Source organism: Maylandia zebra, linkage group LG23 (assembly GCF_041146795.1).
Source record: "Maylandia zebra isolate NMK-2024a linkage group LG23, Mzebra_GT3a, whole genome shotgun sequence".
NCBI lineage: Eukaryota > Metazoa > Chordata > Actinopteri > Cichliformes > Cichlidae > Maylandia > Maylandia zebra.
In genome coordinates, this window is record NC_135188.1 from 34,618,494 (window position 1) to 34,636,859 (window position 18,366).

The window sequence follows — 18,366 nt, forward strand, 5'->3', positions numbered from 1 at the left end:
TCATAAACAGTCATGTACTTAAGATGCTGCTGTATAAAGGAAGTGGATACCAGATTTAAAGAGCCCATTAAACTGCTTTACAACTGTGTGGCTCACTGCACATGTACAGTGTTTCTAGTATGCACTTCCATTCGCTTCTTAAAACTAAATAAATTTTTTCAGACCTTGGAAAGGTTTTATATACCCACACTGAATACAATTATGTGCAAATCATTTAATCTACACTTGAAGTTCTGAACCCCACTGTAACTGGGTTTGTTGTTACACCACAAATGCACGTTAAAGCTCAAGAAGACAAGAAGGATTTTATTTTCTCTAACTTTCCTACCGCAAATTGTTATTCAAACAATTTGGGAAAAAGGCCGAGTGGTGCTGCTATCTCTCTTCATAAACCTGTGCCAGCATCTCAGAAGTCCACTAATTAATCCTATTGTTCCAATGGGAACAAGAGTCTACGTAGTAAAGGCACCCCGCCAAAAATCAGTCCTGTACCTTAAGTCCTGATAAACCTTAAATTCTTGAGTTTTTGTAAGGACCAAACAAGCAAAAAATAATGTGTTAATTAGTGGGTTTCAGGACTGCTTTGAGCCTATTTGGTTACCTTTGGACAGGACCAGGCAAACGCTTTACCCTTTTTCCAGTCTTTATTTCATGCCAAGCAACCCTATGAGTAACTTAGAAATGGTGTCATCACCAGCAGAGCAGCTCCACACCTACTGTGTACATGATTTACACGTTCAGCACTATCTGCAGCACATTTAGCATAGTAGTATCACAGCTACTCTGACAGAGTGCAGTCAGGTGGTGTCTTCATTGTAACTTGCTGACTAGTTTTATAAAATTCTTTGTTGAAAATCAAATAAATAACCCCGTCATCTTCTCTTTTTATCTTTATTTATTATCACACAACATACAATATGAGCTCATACGTTGATATCTGAATTGACCCACCTACTCTGTAGCTGATGAATCTAAATTGGATATTGATGTGAGATGGATAAAGTGTATAAAAAACTGTATGAATAAATGTTTAAATGTGGTTTGTCTAAAGGTGCTTTGAGTGGTCACTGGAAATGTGCTATACAAGTGCCAGTCCCTATAAATGTATGTGCCAAAATGTAGAGCTACAGTTGCTTTATAGTTTGCATACACTCACCAAGGGCATGAATGTCATGACAATTTTGGCCTTTTAATCATTTCTTTAAACGGTTCCTGTTGTAGAGTGCACTGATTGCACAGCAAACCTATTTAATGATTTGTCAAAACTTTGCAAAAGTCTGGGACAAGTCCCAAACTGTCATCCTCAGAGAGAAGAAGGGAGGAAATTGGTTAAGATTGGTTAAGATCAGGGGTCCCCAACTCCAGGCCTCGAGGGCCGGTGTCCTGCAGGTTTTAGATCTCACCCTGGGTCTACACACCTGAATCAAATGATTAGTCCATTACCAGGCCTCTGGAGAACTGGAGAGGTCATTTAGCCATTTAAATCAGCTGTGATGGATCAAGGACACATCTAAAAACTGCAGGACACCAGCCCTCGAGGCCTGGAGTTGGGGACCACTGGTTAAGATGTTCAGCAACAACCCATGAACTTCAAGGCTTAAGCCTGCCATGAACTGGAAACTGCTGGAACACCAGTGTCCTTGTCCACAGTGAAGCGACTTCTATAACACCATGGACTGAAAGGGTGCCTACAAAGACAGGAGCCCCTGGTCCAAAGTTGACACCTCCAAGCTTGAGTAAAATTTCAGCTTCCAATTAGGGCAAGAAAAATGTCTCTGATGAAAGGTTTTATGGTCAGATGAACAGACGTAATGCTTTCAAACATAAGAGCGTTGTGCCAGCTGCCAAGCATGTTGGTAGTGGCATCATGCTCTGGGGCTGTTTTTCGGCAAATGGTACTGGTACATTGCACAAAGTAAATCAAATAGTGTAAAAGGATGAGTCCACCTAAAATTTCTTCAACTTCACTTCAAACCAAGAAGCTAAACAGTTGAAACTTGGAGACAACTGGGTTTTACAATAAGGCATCCTGAATACACAAAGAAACTGGTTTTGGAATAGATAAAGCAATCATACATTTCAATTGGCCTTATCAAATCCCTGATCCCAACCCTGTTGATGTATAAGTATGCTTAAATGCTGGGTCCATGCCAGGAAACCATCCATCCATCTTCATCCGCTTTATCCGGGGCCGGGTCGCGGGGGCAGCAGCCTAAGCAAAGAGGCCCAGACCTCCCTCTCCCCAGCCACCTCCTCCAGCTTATCCGGGGGAATACCAAGGCGTTCCCAGGCCAGCCGAGAGATATAATCTCTCCAGCGTGTCCTGGGTCTGCCCCGGGGCCTCCTCCCGGTGGGACATGCCTGGAACACCTCACCCAGGAGGCGCCCAGGGGGCATCCTTGTCAGATGCCCGAACCACCTCAGCTGGCTCCTTTCGATGTGGAGCAGCAGCTGCTCTACTCTGAGCCCCTCCCGGATGGCCAAACTTCTCACCCTATCTCTAAGGGAGAGGCCAGCCACCCTTCGGAGGAAGCTCATTTCTGCCGCTTGTATCCGCGATCTCGTTCTTTCGGTCACTACCCACAGCTCGTGGCCATAGGTGAGGGTAGGGACGTAGATTGACCGGTAAATTGAGAGCTTCGCTTTTACACTCAGCTCCCTCTTCACCACGACGGACCGGTGAAGCGTCCGCATTACTGCAGCTGCAGCCCCAATCCGTCTGTCGATCTCCGGCTCCCTTCTCCCATCACTCGAGAACAAGACCCCGAGATACTTGAACTCCTCCACTTGGGGCAGGAACTCATCCCCGACCCGGAGTGGGCACTCCACCCTTTTCCGGCTGAGAACCATGGCCTCAGATTTGGAGGTGCTGATCCTCATTCCCGCTGCTTCACACTCGGCTGCGAACCGTTCCAGTGCGAGCTGGAGGCCCTCACCCGATGAAGCCAACAGAACCACATCATCTGCAAAAATCAGAGATGAGATTCTGAGGCCACCAAAGCGAAAGCCCTCCGCCACTTGGCTGCGCCTAGAAATCCTGTCCATAAAAATTATGAACAGAACCGGAGACAAAGAGCAGCCCTGGCGGAGCCCATCACCCACCGGGAACGAGTCAGACTTATTGCCGGCAATGCGAACCAAGCTCTTGCAACGGTTATATAGGGATCGAATGGCCCGTAGCAATGGGCCAGACACCCCATATTCCCGCAACACCTCCCACAGGACACCCCGAGGGACACGGTCGAATGCCTTCTCCAAGTCCACAAAACACATGTAAACTGGTTGGGCAAACTCCCATGCACCCTCAAGTATCCTGGAGAGGATAAAGAGCTGGTCCAGTGTTCCGCGACCAGGACGAAAACCGCATTGTTCCTCCTGTATCCGAGGTTCGACTAACGGACGAACTCTCCTTTCCAGCACCCTGGCATAGACTTTCCCAGGGAGGCTGAGGAGTGTAATCCCCCTGTAGTTGGAACACACCCTCCGGTCCCCCTTCTTAAAGATGGGGACCACCACCCCGGTCTGCCAGTCCACAGGTACTGCCCCTGATCTCCACGCAACATTGCAGAGGCGTGTCAACCAGGACAGCCCTACAACGTCCAGAGCCTTCAGGAACTCGGGGCGGACCTCATCAACACCAGGGGCTCTGCCACCAAGGAGTTGTTTAACTGCCTCAGTGACCTCGCCCCCGGAAATTGGCGGGTCATTCCCCTCATCCCCAGACTCTGCTTCCTCCTCGGAAGACGTGTCAGTGGGATTAAGGAGGTCCTCGAATTATTCCTTCCACCGCCTGACAATTTTCTCAGTCGACGTCAGCAGCGCTCCGCCAGCACTATACACAGTGCAGGTAGAGCACCGCTTTCCCCTCCTGAGACGTCTGACGGTTTGCCAGAATCTCTTCGAGGCAGTCGGAAAGTCTTTTTCCATGGCCTCTCCGAACTCCTCCCACACCCGAGTTTTTGCTTCAGCCACTGCCCGAGCCGCATTCCGCTTGGCCTGTCAATACCTGTCGGCTGCCTCTGGAGTCCCACAGGCTAACCAAGCCTGATAGGACTCCTTCTTCAGCCTGGTGGCTCCCTTCACCTCTGGTGTCCACCATTTGGTTCGGGGATTACCACCACGGCAGGCACCAACCACCTTGCGGCCGCAGCTCAATGCAGCAGCTTCGGCAATGGAGACGCTGAACATGGTCCATTCGGACTCAATGTCCCCAGTCTCCCTTGGAATGCTGTTGAAGCTCTGCCGGAGGTGTGCGTTGAAGATCTCGCGGACTGGGGCCTCTGCTAGACGTTCCCAGCACACCCTCACTACGCGTTTAGGTGCACCAGGTCTGTCCAGCGTCCTCCCCCGCCACCTGATCCAACTCACCACCAGGTGGTGATCAGTTGACAGCTCAGCCCCTCTCTTTATCCGAGTGTCCAGAACATATGGTCGCAGGTCTGCTGATACGATTACAAAATCGATCATCGACCTACGGCCTAGAGCGTGCTGGTGCCACGTGCACTTATGGACACTCTTATGTTCGAACAGGGTGTTCGTTATGGCCAAACTGTGATTAGCACAGAAGTCCAATAACAAAGCACCGCTCGGGTTCAGATCAGGGAGGCCGTTCCTCCCAATCACGCCCCTCCAGGTCTCGCTGTCGTTACCCACGTGAGCATTGAAGTCTCCCAGCAGGACAACAGAGTCTCCAGGTGGAGCACCCTCCAGCACCCCCCCCCCAGGGACTCTAAGAAGGCTGGGTACTCTGAACTGCCACTCGGCGCATAAGCGCAGATGACAGTCAGGACCCGTTCCCCGACCCTAAGGCGCAGGGAACAAACCCTCTCGTCCACCGGGAAAAACCCCAACGTACCGGCAGCAAGCCGAGGGGATATTAGAATACCCACCCCAGCCCGCCGCCTCTCACCAGGGGCAACTCCAGACTGAGACAGAGTCCAGCCCCTCTCCAGGAGACTGGTTCCAGAGCCCAAGCCATGTGTAGAGGTGAGCCCGACTATATCTAGCCTGTACCTTTCAACCTCACGCACTAACTCAGGCTCCTTCCCCACCAGAGAGGTGACATTCCATGTCCCTATTGCCAGTCTTGGCAGCCGGGGGTCAGTCCGCCAGGGCTGGGTCCATGCCAGGAAACCAACCAATTAAAATTAATTTCAATTTTCTTGGCAGAATGGTAAAAAGTGAATATTTTCTTAATCAGAGTATAACATCAAGTCAATTAAACTTTGGGATAAACTTCTGGTCAGTTAAATAGCAGAGGGGTTGTTAATCAGTTTCAGGTGTTTCGGTGTTAATAAATGAACCACAGGGGGACCAGAGGGGGAGCAATGACACAACCCCAAAAACAGGAATGGTTTTACGGCTGGAGACCACTGACCTTTTTTCTCCTCCTCATCTTATGTGACTGTTTTTTTTTAACCAGTTCTGCATTTAGCTAGATTCAGTGTCGCTACTGCTACCATGAGGTAATACCTGGACCCTACAGAGGTTGCACAGTTAGACCCATTAATCAGTTTCACTCAAATCACATGTGACAGATGTGAAAGGTCCTGGAGAAGCTGTGGAGAATGATATGCTGCCTGTAACATTGTTCAGCATGACCAGTTTGGTGGTGGTCAGTGATGGTCTGGAGAGGTGTATCCATGGAAGGATGCATGGACCTCTGCAGGCTGGGTAACGACACCCTCACTACCATTAGGTATTAGAATGAAATCTTTGGGCCAGTGATGCTGGGTTCCTCCTAGTGTATGACAATGCCTGGCCTCATATAATAAGAGTATGCAGGGAGTTCCTGCAGGATGAAGGAATTCATACCATTGACTGGTCGCCGTGCTTGGGCTAAATCCAATAGAACAACTCTGGGACATGATGTTTTGGTCCACCTGGAGCTGCTAGATTGCACCTCAGGCTGTCCAGGAGTTCAGTGATGTCCTGGTCCCGATCTGGGAGGAGATCCCCCAGGAACATCTGTCGTCTCATTAACTCAGATGTCAGGCGTGCACACAAGCACATGAGACACACAAACTACTGAGTATCATTTTGAGTTGCTGCAATGAGCAGTGACAGCCTGCCACTTCTTTTTTCATTTTGATTATCAGAGTTTTCTTTGAATTGCCATCAAACGATCTGCCATCCTTTCGTTCCTAACACATTACTCAGTCCACATGTCCAGCGTGATTTTTCCCCCCACAGAACTCTGATGTGTTCTTTTATTTTTTTGTGCAGTGTATTTGTGGATTAGAGAAAAAAACTAAATAATTTTGGACAAAGAACAGTTCAAAGAAAACATTAAAAGCCCAAAATTACCATGACATTTATGCCTTTGATAAGTGTATGTAAACCATCCACAAGTGGTGAATTTGTTGGACAAAATCACAGTGAAGCTTGGAAACATGCTAAGAAGGTGTGAACCAGCTACTATTAGGTTTTAACAAGGTTTTCTTCTTCACTTTCCCAGTGCATATGTTCAAAGACAGAGGCTATTAATAGCTACCTGATCCTCTGATAAGTATGGCAACAGGAGGATTATCTATCCTAACAGATCCAACACCTCACTTAGGGCGTGTGTGTGTGCACGTGTGTGAGAGTGTGGCTTCAGGGTTTCATCAGTGGCCTGGGCTGCAAGAGGGTTTCTGAGAGGGTTGTATGTGACTCATTCACCCTACTTTGGAGACACTAAATCTATCTCTGCTCAAAGACTTTCAACCTCAAGTGTTTCCGATGACCAGTGTCTTTACTGTTCTTTGTCAAAAGGTGTCTACAAAGGTTTAAAAAACAAGGCTAACAATTAAATTGTATTAGTATAATTTTAGACTTATATTTAATTTACAATTAAAGCTGTTAACTATCAATGCAGATGGTTGTTGCTTTAAATCACAAACACTGTGACATACAGGTGCCGCATATTAAGATCATATGGTGGCTCCAGTAACTAGCTTTACAGTGAAAAGTAAATGAAACATAGATACCAGAGTCAGCCTGACCATGTCTTTTACAGTACCTGGAGAGAGTCTTGGACCTGGTCAGAGCCTTGGTGATGACCAGAGATGGGGCGGACTGACGCCGGTAACTCTGAGACTTTGTGCGCTAAAAAAGCAAAAGAGAAAGATGGCTGATGAAGGGGGAGGGAAACATTTCTAATATTAAAATTGCATTATTAATGCAAAGCTACAAAGCTCGATACGCAATATTTTTTCACATTTTTACTGTGACATTCATACCACATGGCATCCATCAAAGAAACTATTTTGCAATTAAAAATTACGACTGTGTATGGTATATGGAGCTTTGTTGTTTCTGATTGGCTGGTAAGAGAATAACACCTCACAAGAAATGAGAATGGTAAAAAAAAAATAGCAATGGTGGAAAAAGTATCGTAAGAACAATTGCGAAGTTGTCTGCCACAAAAAAGAGACATGCTTGTCAGCCTCGATAATCTACCTAAATAATGTCATTTAAAGTTTTGGTTTAGTACTGCAACTCACACAATATCTGACCACACTGCTTAGTGAGTGCTTACTGAGAGTTGGACTCGATGCTTATGTGATGTTTACACTCTCCTCATTTGTTATGCAAGTGTCCTAATGTTCAACACATTCATCACAGCATCAGGGCTGACTATGGCCTCCAAAAGGACAGGGACAGCAGAACTGAGCTTAAAACACAAAGGAATGCCAGAGCATTTCACAGCAGCCTCTGTTTGTTTTTGCCATGACAGTTCTGACCTTTCTCACATGTTAGTAAAAATCCAGTGTGTGTAAAAACAACATTTTTCATGCTACCTTCCTACTTTCACTTGCTTGGGACCATGTTGATATCCTGTTTTTCTTTACAGGATCTGATTACCCAGGTTTCCCACATAAGGATAATTAAAGTTTCATTGAATCTAATTGTAGAAGGATTTGTCAGCATGAAACAGGGCTGCAAACAAACATTACATAACTACAGTTCTTTCACTGGATGTCAGAATACCACACTGACTAACACAATCAGCTAATACATTGATCAGTGGTTTTTGGACAGGTTAAGTGGGTTAAGGTAGTCTTTTGTTTTGTGTAGTTATTACATGTAAGTCATAGATATGTGAAAAGTGTGAAAACACATTTTAAAGATAACAAGCTCTTAATCGTGCTAGCAGCTCCATCATTCTGTGATTTCATAAGTCTACTGCTAATGTCAGCAGGCTAAAAGAGGTTACAGTGGTTCCACTGACCATAATTAGCTTGTCATTAGTGGTATTTATCATGTTTCATATAAACAGTTTCACATATAAATGTGTCTCAGGAACAAATGTGAGCAGCATATTTAGCTAAAAGTGCAGTCAGGTTGCATTTTGGTGACTGTGAAAATTTTTAAAGAATGGTGCAACTGTGTTAACTGCAATAACTTTTGGGGATAACGCCGCTAAATTAGCCTAATATCAATGATATTGGCTTTTTGAGCCATTGGCTTATTTCAAATAAGAAGACATCTATCAGTAGCAGTGGCAAGTTCTTCTGTTGTGATGCATTAATGTGTTTCTGGATGTTTGAAGAAAGTGTAATTATTAGTTTAGCAGTTAATTTATAATGGTTTGTTTCCCTGACAATCAAGCAGATTAGCTTACTAGCTATAGTGCCAGCTTGGTCATGTGACCTTTCCTGGCAGGGTTGTAGAAATCCCTTGCAAAGCTTGACAGGATTCATCCTCTGGGGACCACGAAAGCCTGTATCATTTCGTGTTAATTCGTGATGTCACTCTGTCCAAACACTAACCTTAGAATTCTAAATGTGGGAAAACCTCAGTCCGTCTTCATCCTACATCCACCATGCACGTCCACACATTTTTCACAATGTAATAACATTGATTTAGCTAGGTCACAGGCTGCTGAAACATTCCTTGTACTCCAGTTACAATATTACAATGTTACCTTTCAGTCCTAAAAATACACCAATGTTAGCTTCCGTGAAAAAGTGGGTTTACTGTGGGAAACAGCGACTATAAAAACCCCCAATTTGTCTAACATAAACATAACCTAAAAATAGTTTAAAAAATAACTGTAGTGATGATGAACTCACTAATGTAACAGGACAATTGCTCATGCAGCTTTCTGCCCTTTCCACCAGAGTTTATAGTATTTACACAAACCGTTTTCCTTACACTGACACCGTGTTTCTGCATTTTTGCATTTTTGACTCAGCACATTCATCAAGCACAGCTGATGTGTAACAGTTATCACTAAACCAAGGACAGAGCGCTGGCTGTGCAGTGAAGGAAGACTTTGTACCACAACTTTTTACAGTAACTGCAGAGAAGAATCACTGGGAAAAAATACTTTCAATGAATGGAACAATATGTATACCTATAATAATTAAAAGCTATTTTTATTACTGATCTAATTAATTGATAGGTTATTTTTAGTGGTGGCAGTAATACTGCGTGGTCCATTGAACACAACAGTCTGATATTTGATGGGTAACAGTTTAATTATTTCCACTTTTCTGTCTCCTCCTCACTTCAGTAAAGGATTAAAAAAGCTTTAAATAAATGAAGTGATGTTTGATGTATTACAGGGCAGCCTGTACAGGACAGTGTGCCTAAGGAAATAGCTCTGAAAAAAGCAGAACACTATATTTGGTGTGTGTATAATATCATCATTATTAACTTTTAAAAACGTGTTAATCTGTGATATGAATTCTCTCGCCATCTGCCTTTTGTCTTATTTTCTGCAAGTAAACCTCCACTCATTTATCGGATAATTACCACCACAAAGAGTCACAAAGTAGTGACACTTCTGAGTCTAATTGTCAGCGGGATAGTTTTAGACCATCATGAAATACAAACAAACACAAAAACAATTGATTTGCGACACTGGCATAACAAACAGAGTCAAATTCTGTCTGCACCACATAAAGCTACAATTCTTCACAGTTTCTATCTTTACAAACTGAAACAAACAAACATTTGATGCTTTTTACTCCAAAATAAACTTGAATGACTACCTGATGATCAGAATAGATTAGCTGTGGACTGACAGCTACTGTTTCCAATACAGAAGACACTGCATTTATCATAGAAATGGTTTCGGTACACAGAGAATAGTTAATACCAGTAAAACTGAAATGCATGCTTTGACTAAACAGCCTGGGGATGATAATCGATAACAATAAAACCCTTTAAATCTGATTAGCATTTGAACACATGTATGAAGTAGTTAGCCTGCAGAAAGAGTAAATGTGAAGTGTATACAAGACACACCACATTTGAACACCTCTTTAACTCACACGTACCGTTTAAATGCCACAATTATCTAAACAAATACAGGAATTTATGACATTTTAAGTGTTTATTTTGTCGACAAGGCCATGACTAAAATTTACGTCTATAAATCTATTCATTCTATAAGTTCATGTATTAATGTCTGCATTAAGAAGTTTTTATTTCTTAATAAGTAAAATAAATTGATTAAAATAACTTAAAAAGTTATTTTACTCTTCTTATGACCCATGAGTTAAAAAGAAAATTAAAATCAGAAAAGGGGCAGAATATCTTGAGATGATGTAATAATGACATCACAGGCTACCAACGTTAATAATCAGTAGGTTATTAAAACAGTCTGATGACACACTTTGTTTAGATCAGTGTTTTACTGGAGCTTGAAGACACTCATTAGTTTACAACCTTGATTTATTTTTTAATCTTATAAGTTGACCTCCTGTAGAACTGCAAAACTATCACTGACAAAATTTCCCAAAAGCTGCTTCGGCTGTTTGAACACCTGTCACACTGATCTAACCTCCCAACCGACACACTCATTCATAAAGTGAGTAGGCTGTCCCTTTTCACGCGATGTAATTAGACAGAAATGAATTAGAAGGAAGTCTGTCTTTACTTTCAAAAGAGCAGAACTGTCTGCTAAGGTGAGTGAAAACAGAGACTCTTACGCGCAAACGTACCCGTTTGTGTTCCTGCAGCGCGCCGCCTCGACTGAGGCTGTCCTGATGCTGCTGTGGAGACATGTTGTCCATCCAGCCTCCAGACGCCCTCCGGCTCACTGTCCAGCTGTCCTCGGGTGATGCAGGAGTGAAAGAAATCCCATTAATAAACTCCGACTCCCGGAGATACGAACCATTTCACCACAAGCTAAAAACTTGTTTGCGATTAGATCGCGTGAAGGAAAAACTACACGAAGGAAATTTAATATTAAAAAAAGAAATAAAGAAGGAAAAAAGGTCGGGAGGAAAACTAGCTCAGGTTTCGTCTATCTCTTTGCCATCAACGAATAGCCGTGCTCATGCGTCTCCTGTCTAGATTATCAGTTGCTTTGCCACTTCTTAAGGCGTCTTTACGCATAGAACGGAGGCGGCGCCATAACGCTGCAAAAAATAGGTCCACCTATTTTTAACCAAACTGTTTCATTCACTCAGCGAACAATCAGATTTACCCGAAAACAAACAATGCTAAAGGTATGATAAGCTGTTTGCTTAGGGGATCAGCTTTTATCGAGAATTCTACAGGGATTCAGCAAGTGGGCCAATGAAGTTTCATTACTCAAGCAAACAACATTAGAAAAAAGTCCCGTTATTTTTACTGTCAGCTCGTTACTGTGTGCTGAATGAGATCTCTGTAAATGAGTTTATGTGTTAGATTGGTCTCTTGTTAAATCAAGTGACACAATTACCTCATTATCTAATCTGAAGTTAAATCAGAGTGTAACAGTCTGAAGACCTAACGTGCATCTTTTCAAAAACATCCAAAACCCAGTCAGTGACACCTTTGTAAGGCCAAAATGTTAAACTTTTACGCATATCCCAATCTTGAGATGCCATTTTTATAATGCTAGCTGTTAAAAACATTGGTTATCAGTCATCACCTCATGTTATGAATATGAGATAAGTTTCTTTTGTTGCAATGTCCCGAGAACTAAACTGATATAAAAACATGAAAACAGGAGGCTACTCAGGCACATTTGGGAGCTTTTCTATGTTGACTAGGTATGTTGGTATGAATTATCCCACTTTTTGTCAGTCATATGGAAAAGAAAGTTTTCACAGAACCCTTTAATGACTTAAAATAATAATTTTCAGTATGACTTTATCAGTCTCTCACTTCATTATCGGGTCACATCAAAGGTCAAGGTCAAGGTCAAGGTCAGATTTATTTATATAGCACATTTCCAACAGCCGATGCTGCACAAAGTGCTTAACAATAACAATAAAATTAAAAACTACAGTGTAATACAATAATAACAATAGAAACAATAAAATAGAAGAATTAAAACAATACTAACTAATTCAGATAAATCCAAAATGCTTGGGTCATAATGTGTTAAAAGCCAGAGCGTAAAGGTCACATGACTATATCTAGTTAGCTAATTTTGGTCCACTGTTGTGTACAACATTGCTTCAGTTCACTGAGGTTTGTGGACATCTGTTTATACATAATTCTCTTAAGGTCTTGCTGCAGGATTTCAATCCGATTGTTCAGTCTGACGTCACTAACCGTGTCTGGACCTAAACTCCGCTGCAGGTCCATATATCAAACAAAGTATGGCATTACTGAGAGTTGAAAAACTGTCTAAAGTCTTTCATCTTTAATAAAATGATCAGCGTTCTGCTCTACCAGGTGTAACAATTGAGTTTAACATCCAGGCATCCATGAAAACGGAATTTATAACATTTAACGGAGTTAGAAGTTAGCAGGGAGTTAGCTCGCTAGCTTCTATCTAAATACAATATAGCATGTCCTGACTGCGGGGTTTTGGAAACAAATTAAAACATACAGCTCTGCTATCACTTCCAGCATAAATGAAGACAGAAAACTAAACAGCAGTGACGTTTGTAGGGTTACTGAAGTTGGGCTAGCTGGTATATAATGATGTGCTACGTGATCGCTAGTGACACAGCTATGTTAGCATAACATAAACAGTGAAGCTGGTGGACGAACACTAACACTTTTCCACTTATAAAAGTTAACGTTAAGGTTCCTGATAGTTAGAGACAAATGCAATCGCATGGCAGGATGCTGTAAACGGACCAAACTTCAGTCAGGAGAACAACTGAGATAATCCATCCACAATACAAGGTTAGTCATTAATATACTGCAACAACATGGGAATAGAGCAGCTGTGATAGAATACAACATTAACGAATCAATGGTACAGAAGTGGAGGAAGCAAGAAGAATGAGTTTAATAAAGTTTGATTTATCTGACTGCTTTGTTTCGCTTAATGTGCCTTATAATCCCGTGCACCTTATGGTCCGAAAAATAGGTACTGCACACTGCAGTTTAATGTTGCAAAGCACCTCTTTTTAACTTCAGTGGATATTATACATGGTTATGCTCAGGATATGTCAGCCCATTTCTACTGGAAATGCCTTTTGGTTAAACTTTCAGCAAGGAATTTGCATTTGCACTGTTACATTTTTATAAAGCTTTAATGTACATAAAAACCAGCTTCTTGTTTAAGTGAAAATAAATGGAAGGTTGTCTTTTTGTGCTAGTAATGTTGTGGAGTTGTATTTTGTCTGGCATCAATTATATCGTCAGTTATATCGTTATCGCAAATTTTCAAATACATATCGTGATAAATATTTTTGGCCATATCGCACTGCTCTAGTAGTGAAGACAGTCAGGGGTAAGAAAACAGTCAGCTATGTTAGCATAATATAAACAAGCTAACTTTTTTTCCACTCAATAAAAGTTACCGTGAGTGTTCTCGGTGGTCAGGAACAAATGTAATCGCATGGCAGGATGCTGTAAAAGGACCAAACTTCAGCCAGGAGAACAACTGAGATAATCCATCCACAATACAAGGTTAGTCATTCATATACTGCTGCATGGGCTCGGCTGTAGTTACATCCTAAGGTTTTAAAAACTGAGCTTAAATAAATGATTAGCGGTAATAAAAGCCGAGGGAGGTCAACAGTGATCACTGTCTGTTTTAGGAGCTTTTTCAGATCAAATATAAGAAAATACATAACATTGAACATGTTAACAACACAAAAGCCATATTAAACACAGACTACTTTAGGCCTGGAAGTAGGATTCGTTGCATCATCACTGAACAACCGGATAGGGTTGAGGTCAGAACTTTGCATCATTTTAACACCTCGATTCTTTTATTTTTCAGCCATTGTGTTATAGATTTCTTCTATTTCATGACCCAATTTCATATTTGACTCTAAAATACTCTGGTTTACAGAGTTCATGATTGACTCAATGACCACAAGGTGCCCAAGACCTGTGGCTGCAAAACAACCCCAAATCCTCACCCCGCCTTGCTTGATTGGTATGAGCCATTTTTGCTGATATGCTGTGTATGGTCTTCACCAAACATGGTGCTGTGCATCATTACCAAACATCTCCACTTTAGTGCAGTCGGTCAAAAAGACATTGTTGTAGAATTGTTAAAGTTTGTTCAGACTTTGCTGTCATGTTCTTTTTAGAAAGAAGAGGCTTTCTCCTAGGAACCCTTCCAAACAAGCCATAAGTGTTCAGTCTTTTCCTGGTTGTATTGTGAAAATTGAACTTTAACATGCCAAATGAAGCCCATGAAGTTTTTTTTTTCTTTTTTCACTTTGTGCCTGTTCTGACCAAACTCAGCACCCAGGAAATCCACTCATGGAAAGATTGCCAACTGTGTTAAATGTTTTCCACTTATGAATAATCTTACTGCGGAAAGTTTGGATATGGCCTCATAAACCTTCCCAGATTAATGGGCAGCAACAGTTCATCATTTCTGATGTTTTTCATCCTTGCTTTTGTGTTAAGAGGCATCTGAATGCTGCAGACCTACAAACTGCCAAAACCTCTGCATGTTTCGAGGTGCACACACTTGATGATGAATTAATTAAGGGTGTACTAAGTTTTTCACAAGACTACAGTCTTTTTCCACATGAATCTAAATACAAGTAAATCATAATTTAACAGTTTTCATTGTTTTTGAATATCAATGTACATCTATAGATAGAAGATTTAAGGGGGGAAAGTAAACTAAAAAGGGTTTAGGACTTTAGATTAACTTATTTGCTTCCATTTCTTACAGTAATAGCTCTGCTCTCAACTGGATAAGAGGCAATTTTATAATGTCTCCTTTAACAAACATAAGAAAGCTGGCTAAAATAACATTCTTAAAAATATATCTTTATCCTAACTTCCAATCAAAACTGAAAATTAGAGGTTAACACTGAGTCAATAACGCTATTGTTTTTTTTAATTTAAAATAGGGTTTTTTTTTGGTTTTTTTGCAAATGGGTTTAAACGTTCTATCCAAGTACTACTACTTTGTTTTCACATTTTACAATTTGTCAATGGTTACATTTTTTTTTAATTTTGTCCACACTGGGGGAAAATGAGAATTTAAGTAATGTCATATTACAATTTAAGTAGAAAAACATGAAATTGAATTTTCCTGTGAGAGCGTTGACAGGCCAGCAGGTAGAAATTTATTTTAAAACCCCAGATTAGTCTATTTATGTTCCTGTTATCGAGTCTTTCATAGTAGGAAATATAGCATACAACACTTCATTTTCATTTATTTTAAATCCCACTTAAACTGAAAGAAGTGTTCATCAGATTGTTGATACGTGTTGGGCTTGGTACAGAGTGGAAAATACAACGACAAGTAGAATTTCACAAGAAACAAAAGCAAACTTGGATAAGAGTACGAAACAATACACTTAATTCTGCTCAACAGGTGTTTTTCTTTCCCTCTTTATCCTTTTAATCCTTTGGCGACCTCTCCGTATTGTTTTTGGACCGTTTCCTGCAGGTCAGGAACCATTGCTTCAGGGTCATTTAAGTATGTTAAGAAATTTGCATGCAAGAACAACGGGGGCCGCTTCAGAACATTCGTGCTGCATGTTTCACAGTAATTGTTAAGGCTTTGGAAAGCAGTGTATCACAAAGTATTTGAAAGTAACTCCAGTTTCAAACAAAATGAACTTTTGCCACATTAACAGATGTTATTTAAATCCAACAGACATGAGTTATCAGAACAGTGCGAGTGTGACACTCACATTCGGCTGAAGACATTATTAGATTCCTGCGTGTAACAGTGAAACAGTCACGAATAGTACCGACTGTAATCTAGGCCACAAGGTTGTAATGTAGTATATTCAGGGCTTAAAGATTATGATTTGCCTTCAATTGAATTTCACATAAATATGTACTCTTGCATTCATAATGCAGTGTATAAGACCATAATAAAGGTTATTGTGGCTAAAGTTGATTTAATCTCAGAGTGCTTGTTGGAAACAGAGCAGGGAGTTAAGTTAATTCAACGCAGCACGTAGTCAAAAGGAAAAATTACTATTAGCCCAAAAATTGGTTGTACTTCTAGAACCAGAAGTGGGCCACAAACTGGGCTAAAGAAGAACTAGGCCACAGAAGAAGACGAACAGAGACTAGGAGTATTCATTCCCCAAATTGGCCACGATCAGCCCCGTTAAAACTGGATCACTTCAATGATTACCTTCCTTCATGTTGATAATGAACAGCCTTGGGCATGACAAAGAAAAGCAACATGCCCCTCCTTGGCGGTTCCCAACCTTTCTGCTACAAACACACTTTTTCCACCCTCAAAGCATCAACCAGCTCTGACTGTGTCAAAGATGTACTCACATTTTACTGCAAGTCTGCCAGACCTGAGCAAGACTGGGGAAAAAGCCTTTTGGTAAACTGAAAAATGACGATCAGTAATAAACTGTATCATTTTAGGAACCATTTGTCAAATGTGATAACTAATACGTTCTAAATAGGCATTGTGTAATACATGTTGAACTAACAAACAAGCTACTATTACATGCCAGGACTCGTGCTTGTGTGACAGCTAAAGATATTTCCTGTCCCTGGGATCCTCTGACACACCAAACTCTTTTCCTCCTACCTGCCAGCTCCATATTCAAAATCATTACATATATGATACCCAATAATCAATGATCCCTCGTCTGGACATCTTTCATTTTTGTTTTATTTAAAGAACTTTTTTTTTTTTTTTAACCACGTTTGAACTTTCATGTTGATCCACTACAAACATCATTTTGAAAAAGTTGGGACACTGTGTAAAATGTGAATAAAATCAGAATGCAATGACTTGCAAATATTATAAACCTATTTTTAAATCCACAATAGACCATAAACCACCAGTCCAACCACTCATCATCCTAGTACACATCTAGGATGATGACATCGAGCTGTCATATTTGACAGCTCGATGTCGCTCGAGCAGCATTCTAAGCAGCTGGTCCGAAACTGTTTTTATCATTTACGGAATATTTCTAAACTCAGACTAATGGTATCAAAGCTTGAACTTGAGATGATTATTCATGCTTTTATTTCTTCTCGTTTAGACTATTGTAATGGCCTTTTTACTTGCTTTAACAAATCAGCCTTAAATCGTCTTCAGACTGTGCAGAATGCTGCAGCACGTCTCTTAACAGGCACCAAGAGAAGATCGCATATCACTCCAGTCTTGGCCTCCCCTCACTGGTTGCCTGTAAATTTTAGGTTTCATTTTAAAATTTTAGTTCTAACCTTTAGTGGTCAGGCTCCTCGATATTTATCTGACCTGCTGAAACCACATACATCTTCTCGGGCTTTAAGGTCATTAGATCAGAGACTGCTGGTGGTACCGCGCTCTCGTTTTAAAACCTGTGGTGATCGGGCCTTTCAGACTGTGGCACCACGGTTGTGGAATTCTCTCCCACTGTCTCTTCGCTGCACGGACGCCATTGATTCTTTTAAGAAACAGCTGAAGACATTTTTATTTAGAAAAGCATTTGATTAATTTCTTCTTATGCTGTTTTTATAGGTTTATTGTTTTACATTGTTTTATTTACTGTTATATTGTTTTTATATGCCCATTTTCTGTGTTGTAAAGCACTTTGTGATTTTTATCTGTGAAAAGCACTATATAAATAAATTTTACTTACTTACACACATATATGGTGTCAATTTCAAAATCCTACGCCGTTTTGTTCTCAAATAATAGCATTCACGAGGTTTTCAGAAAACATAACTTCTGAACTCCAGGCCGAGGTGACTGACATTCGAACTCATCCGAGATTTTAGCAGATGCACCTATGGTATCAATTGAGCTACCAATGAAGCTCCTACGTCGCATCATTCTTGAGTTATCGCATTCACAAATTGAGGTGTCCATGCTGTCCAGTGGGGTGATGACAACACCTCCCATCAGCCTTTTAACAGTTGAGGGGTGAAAATGTATTTTGAATTTGGTGGCAGCAACACATCTCAGTAAAGTTGGGATAGAGTTTTAGTTACCACTGTGTAGCATCCAGACTGCAAATGTGTGGGAAGGTTTGGCTGCAGGTTTCTACTACGACAAATCCATTCTGTAGCAATAGGTGCAGGATCTGGTTTGGC

The 18,366-nt window shown here is 41.3% G+C and overlaps 1 protein-coding gene across 4 annotated transcripts in view; it reads right to left on the reverse strand.

The window, feature by feature from the left end:
- LOC101476536 (rho GTPase-activating protein 20) overlaps positions 1 to 12,267 on the reverse strand; it is a 32,075-nt gene extending 19,808 nt beyond the window's left edge. For all 4 annotated transcript variants that reach the window (XM_012919482.5, XM_012919481.5, XM_004552547.5 and 1 more), the window contains exons 1-2: positions 10,935 to 12,267; positions 7,001 to 7,086 (exon numbers count right to left, since the gene is read on the reverse strand). In XM_012919482.5, the coding sequence (XP_012774936.2) occupies positions 7,001 to 7,086; positions 10,935 to 11,006 (158 nt within the window). In that variant the 5' untranslated portion in view covers positions 11,007 to 12,267. The remainder of the gene's footprint in view (positions 1 to 7,000; positions 7,087 to 10,934) is intronic.
- Positions 12,268 to 18,366: the final 6,099 nt, after the last annotated feature.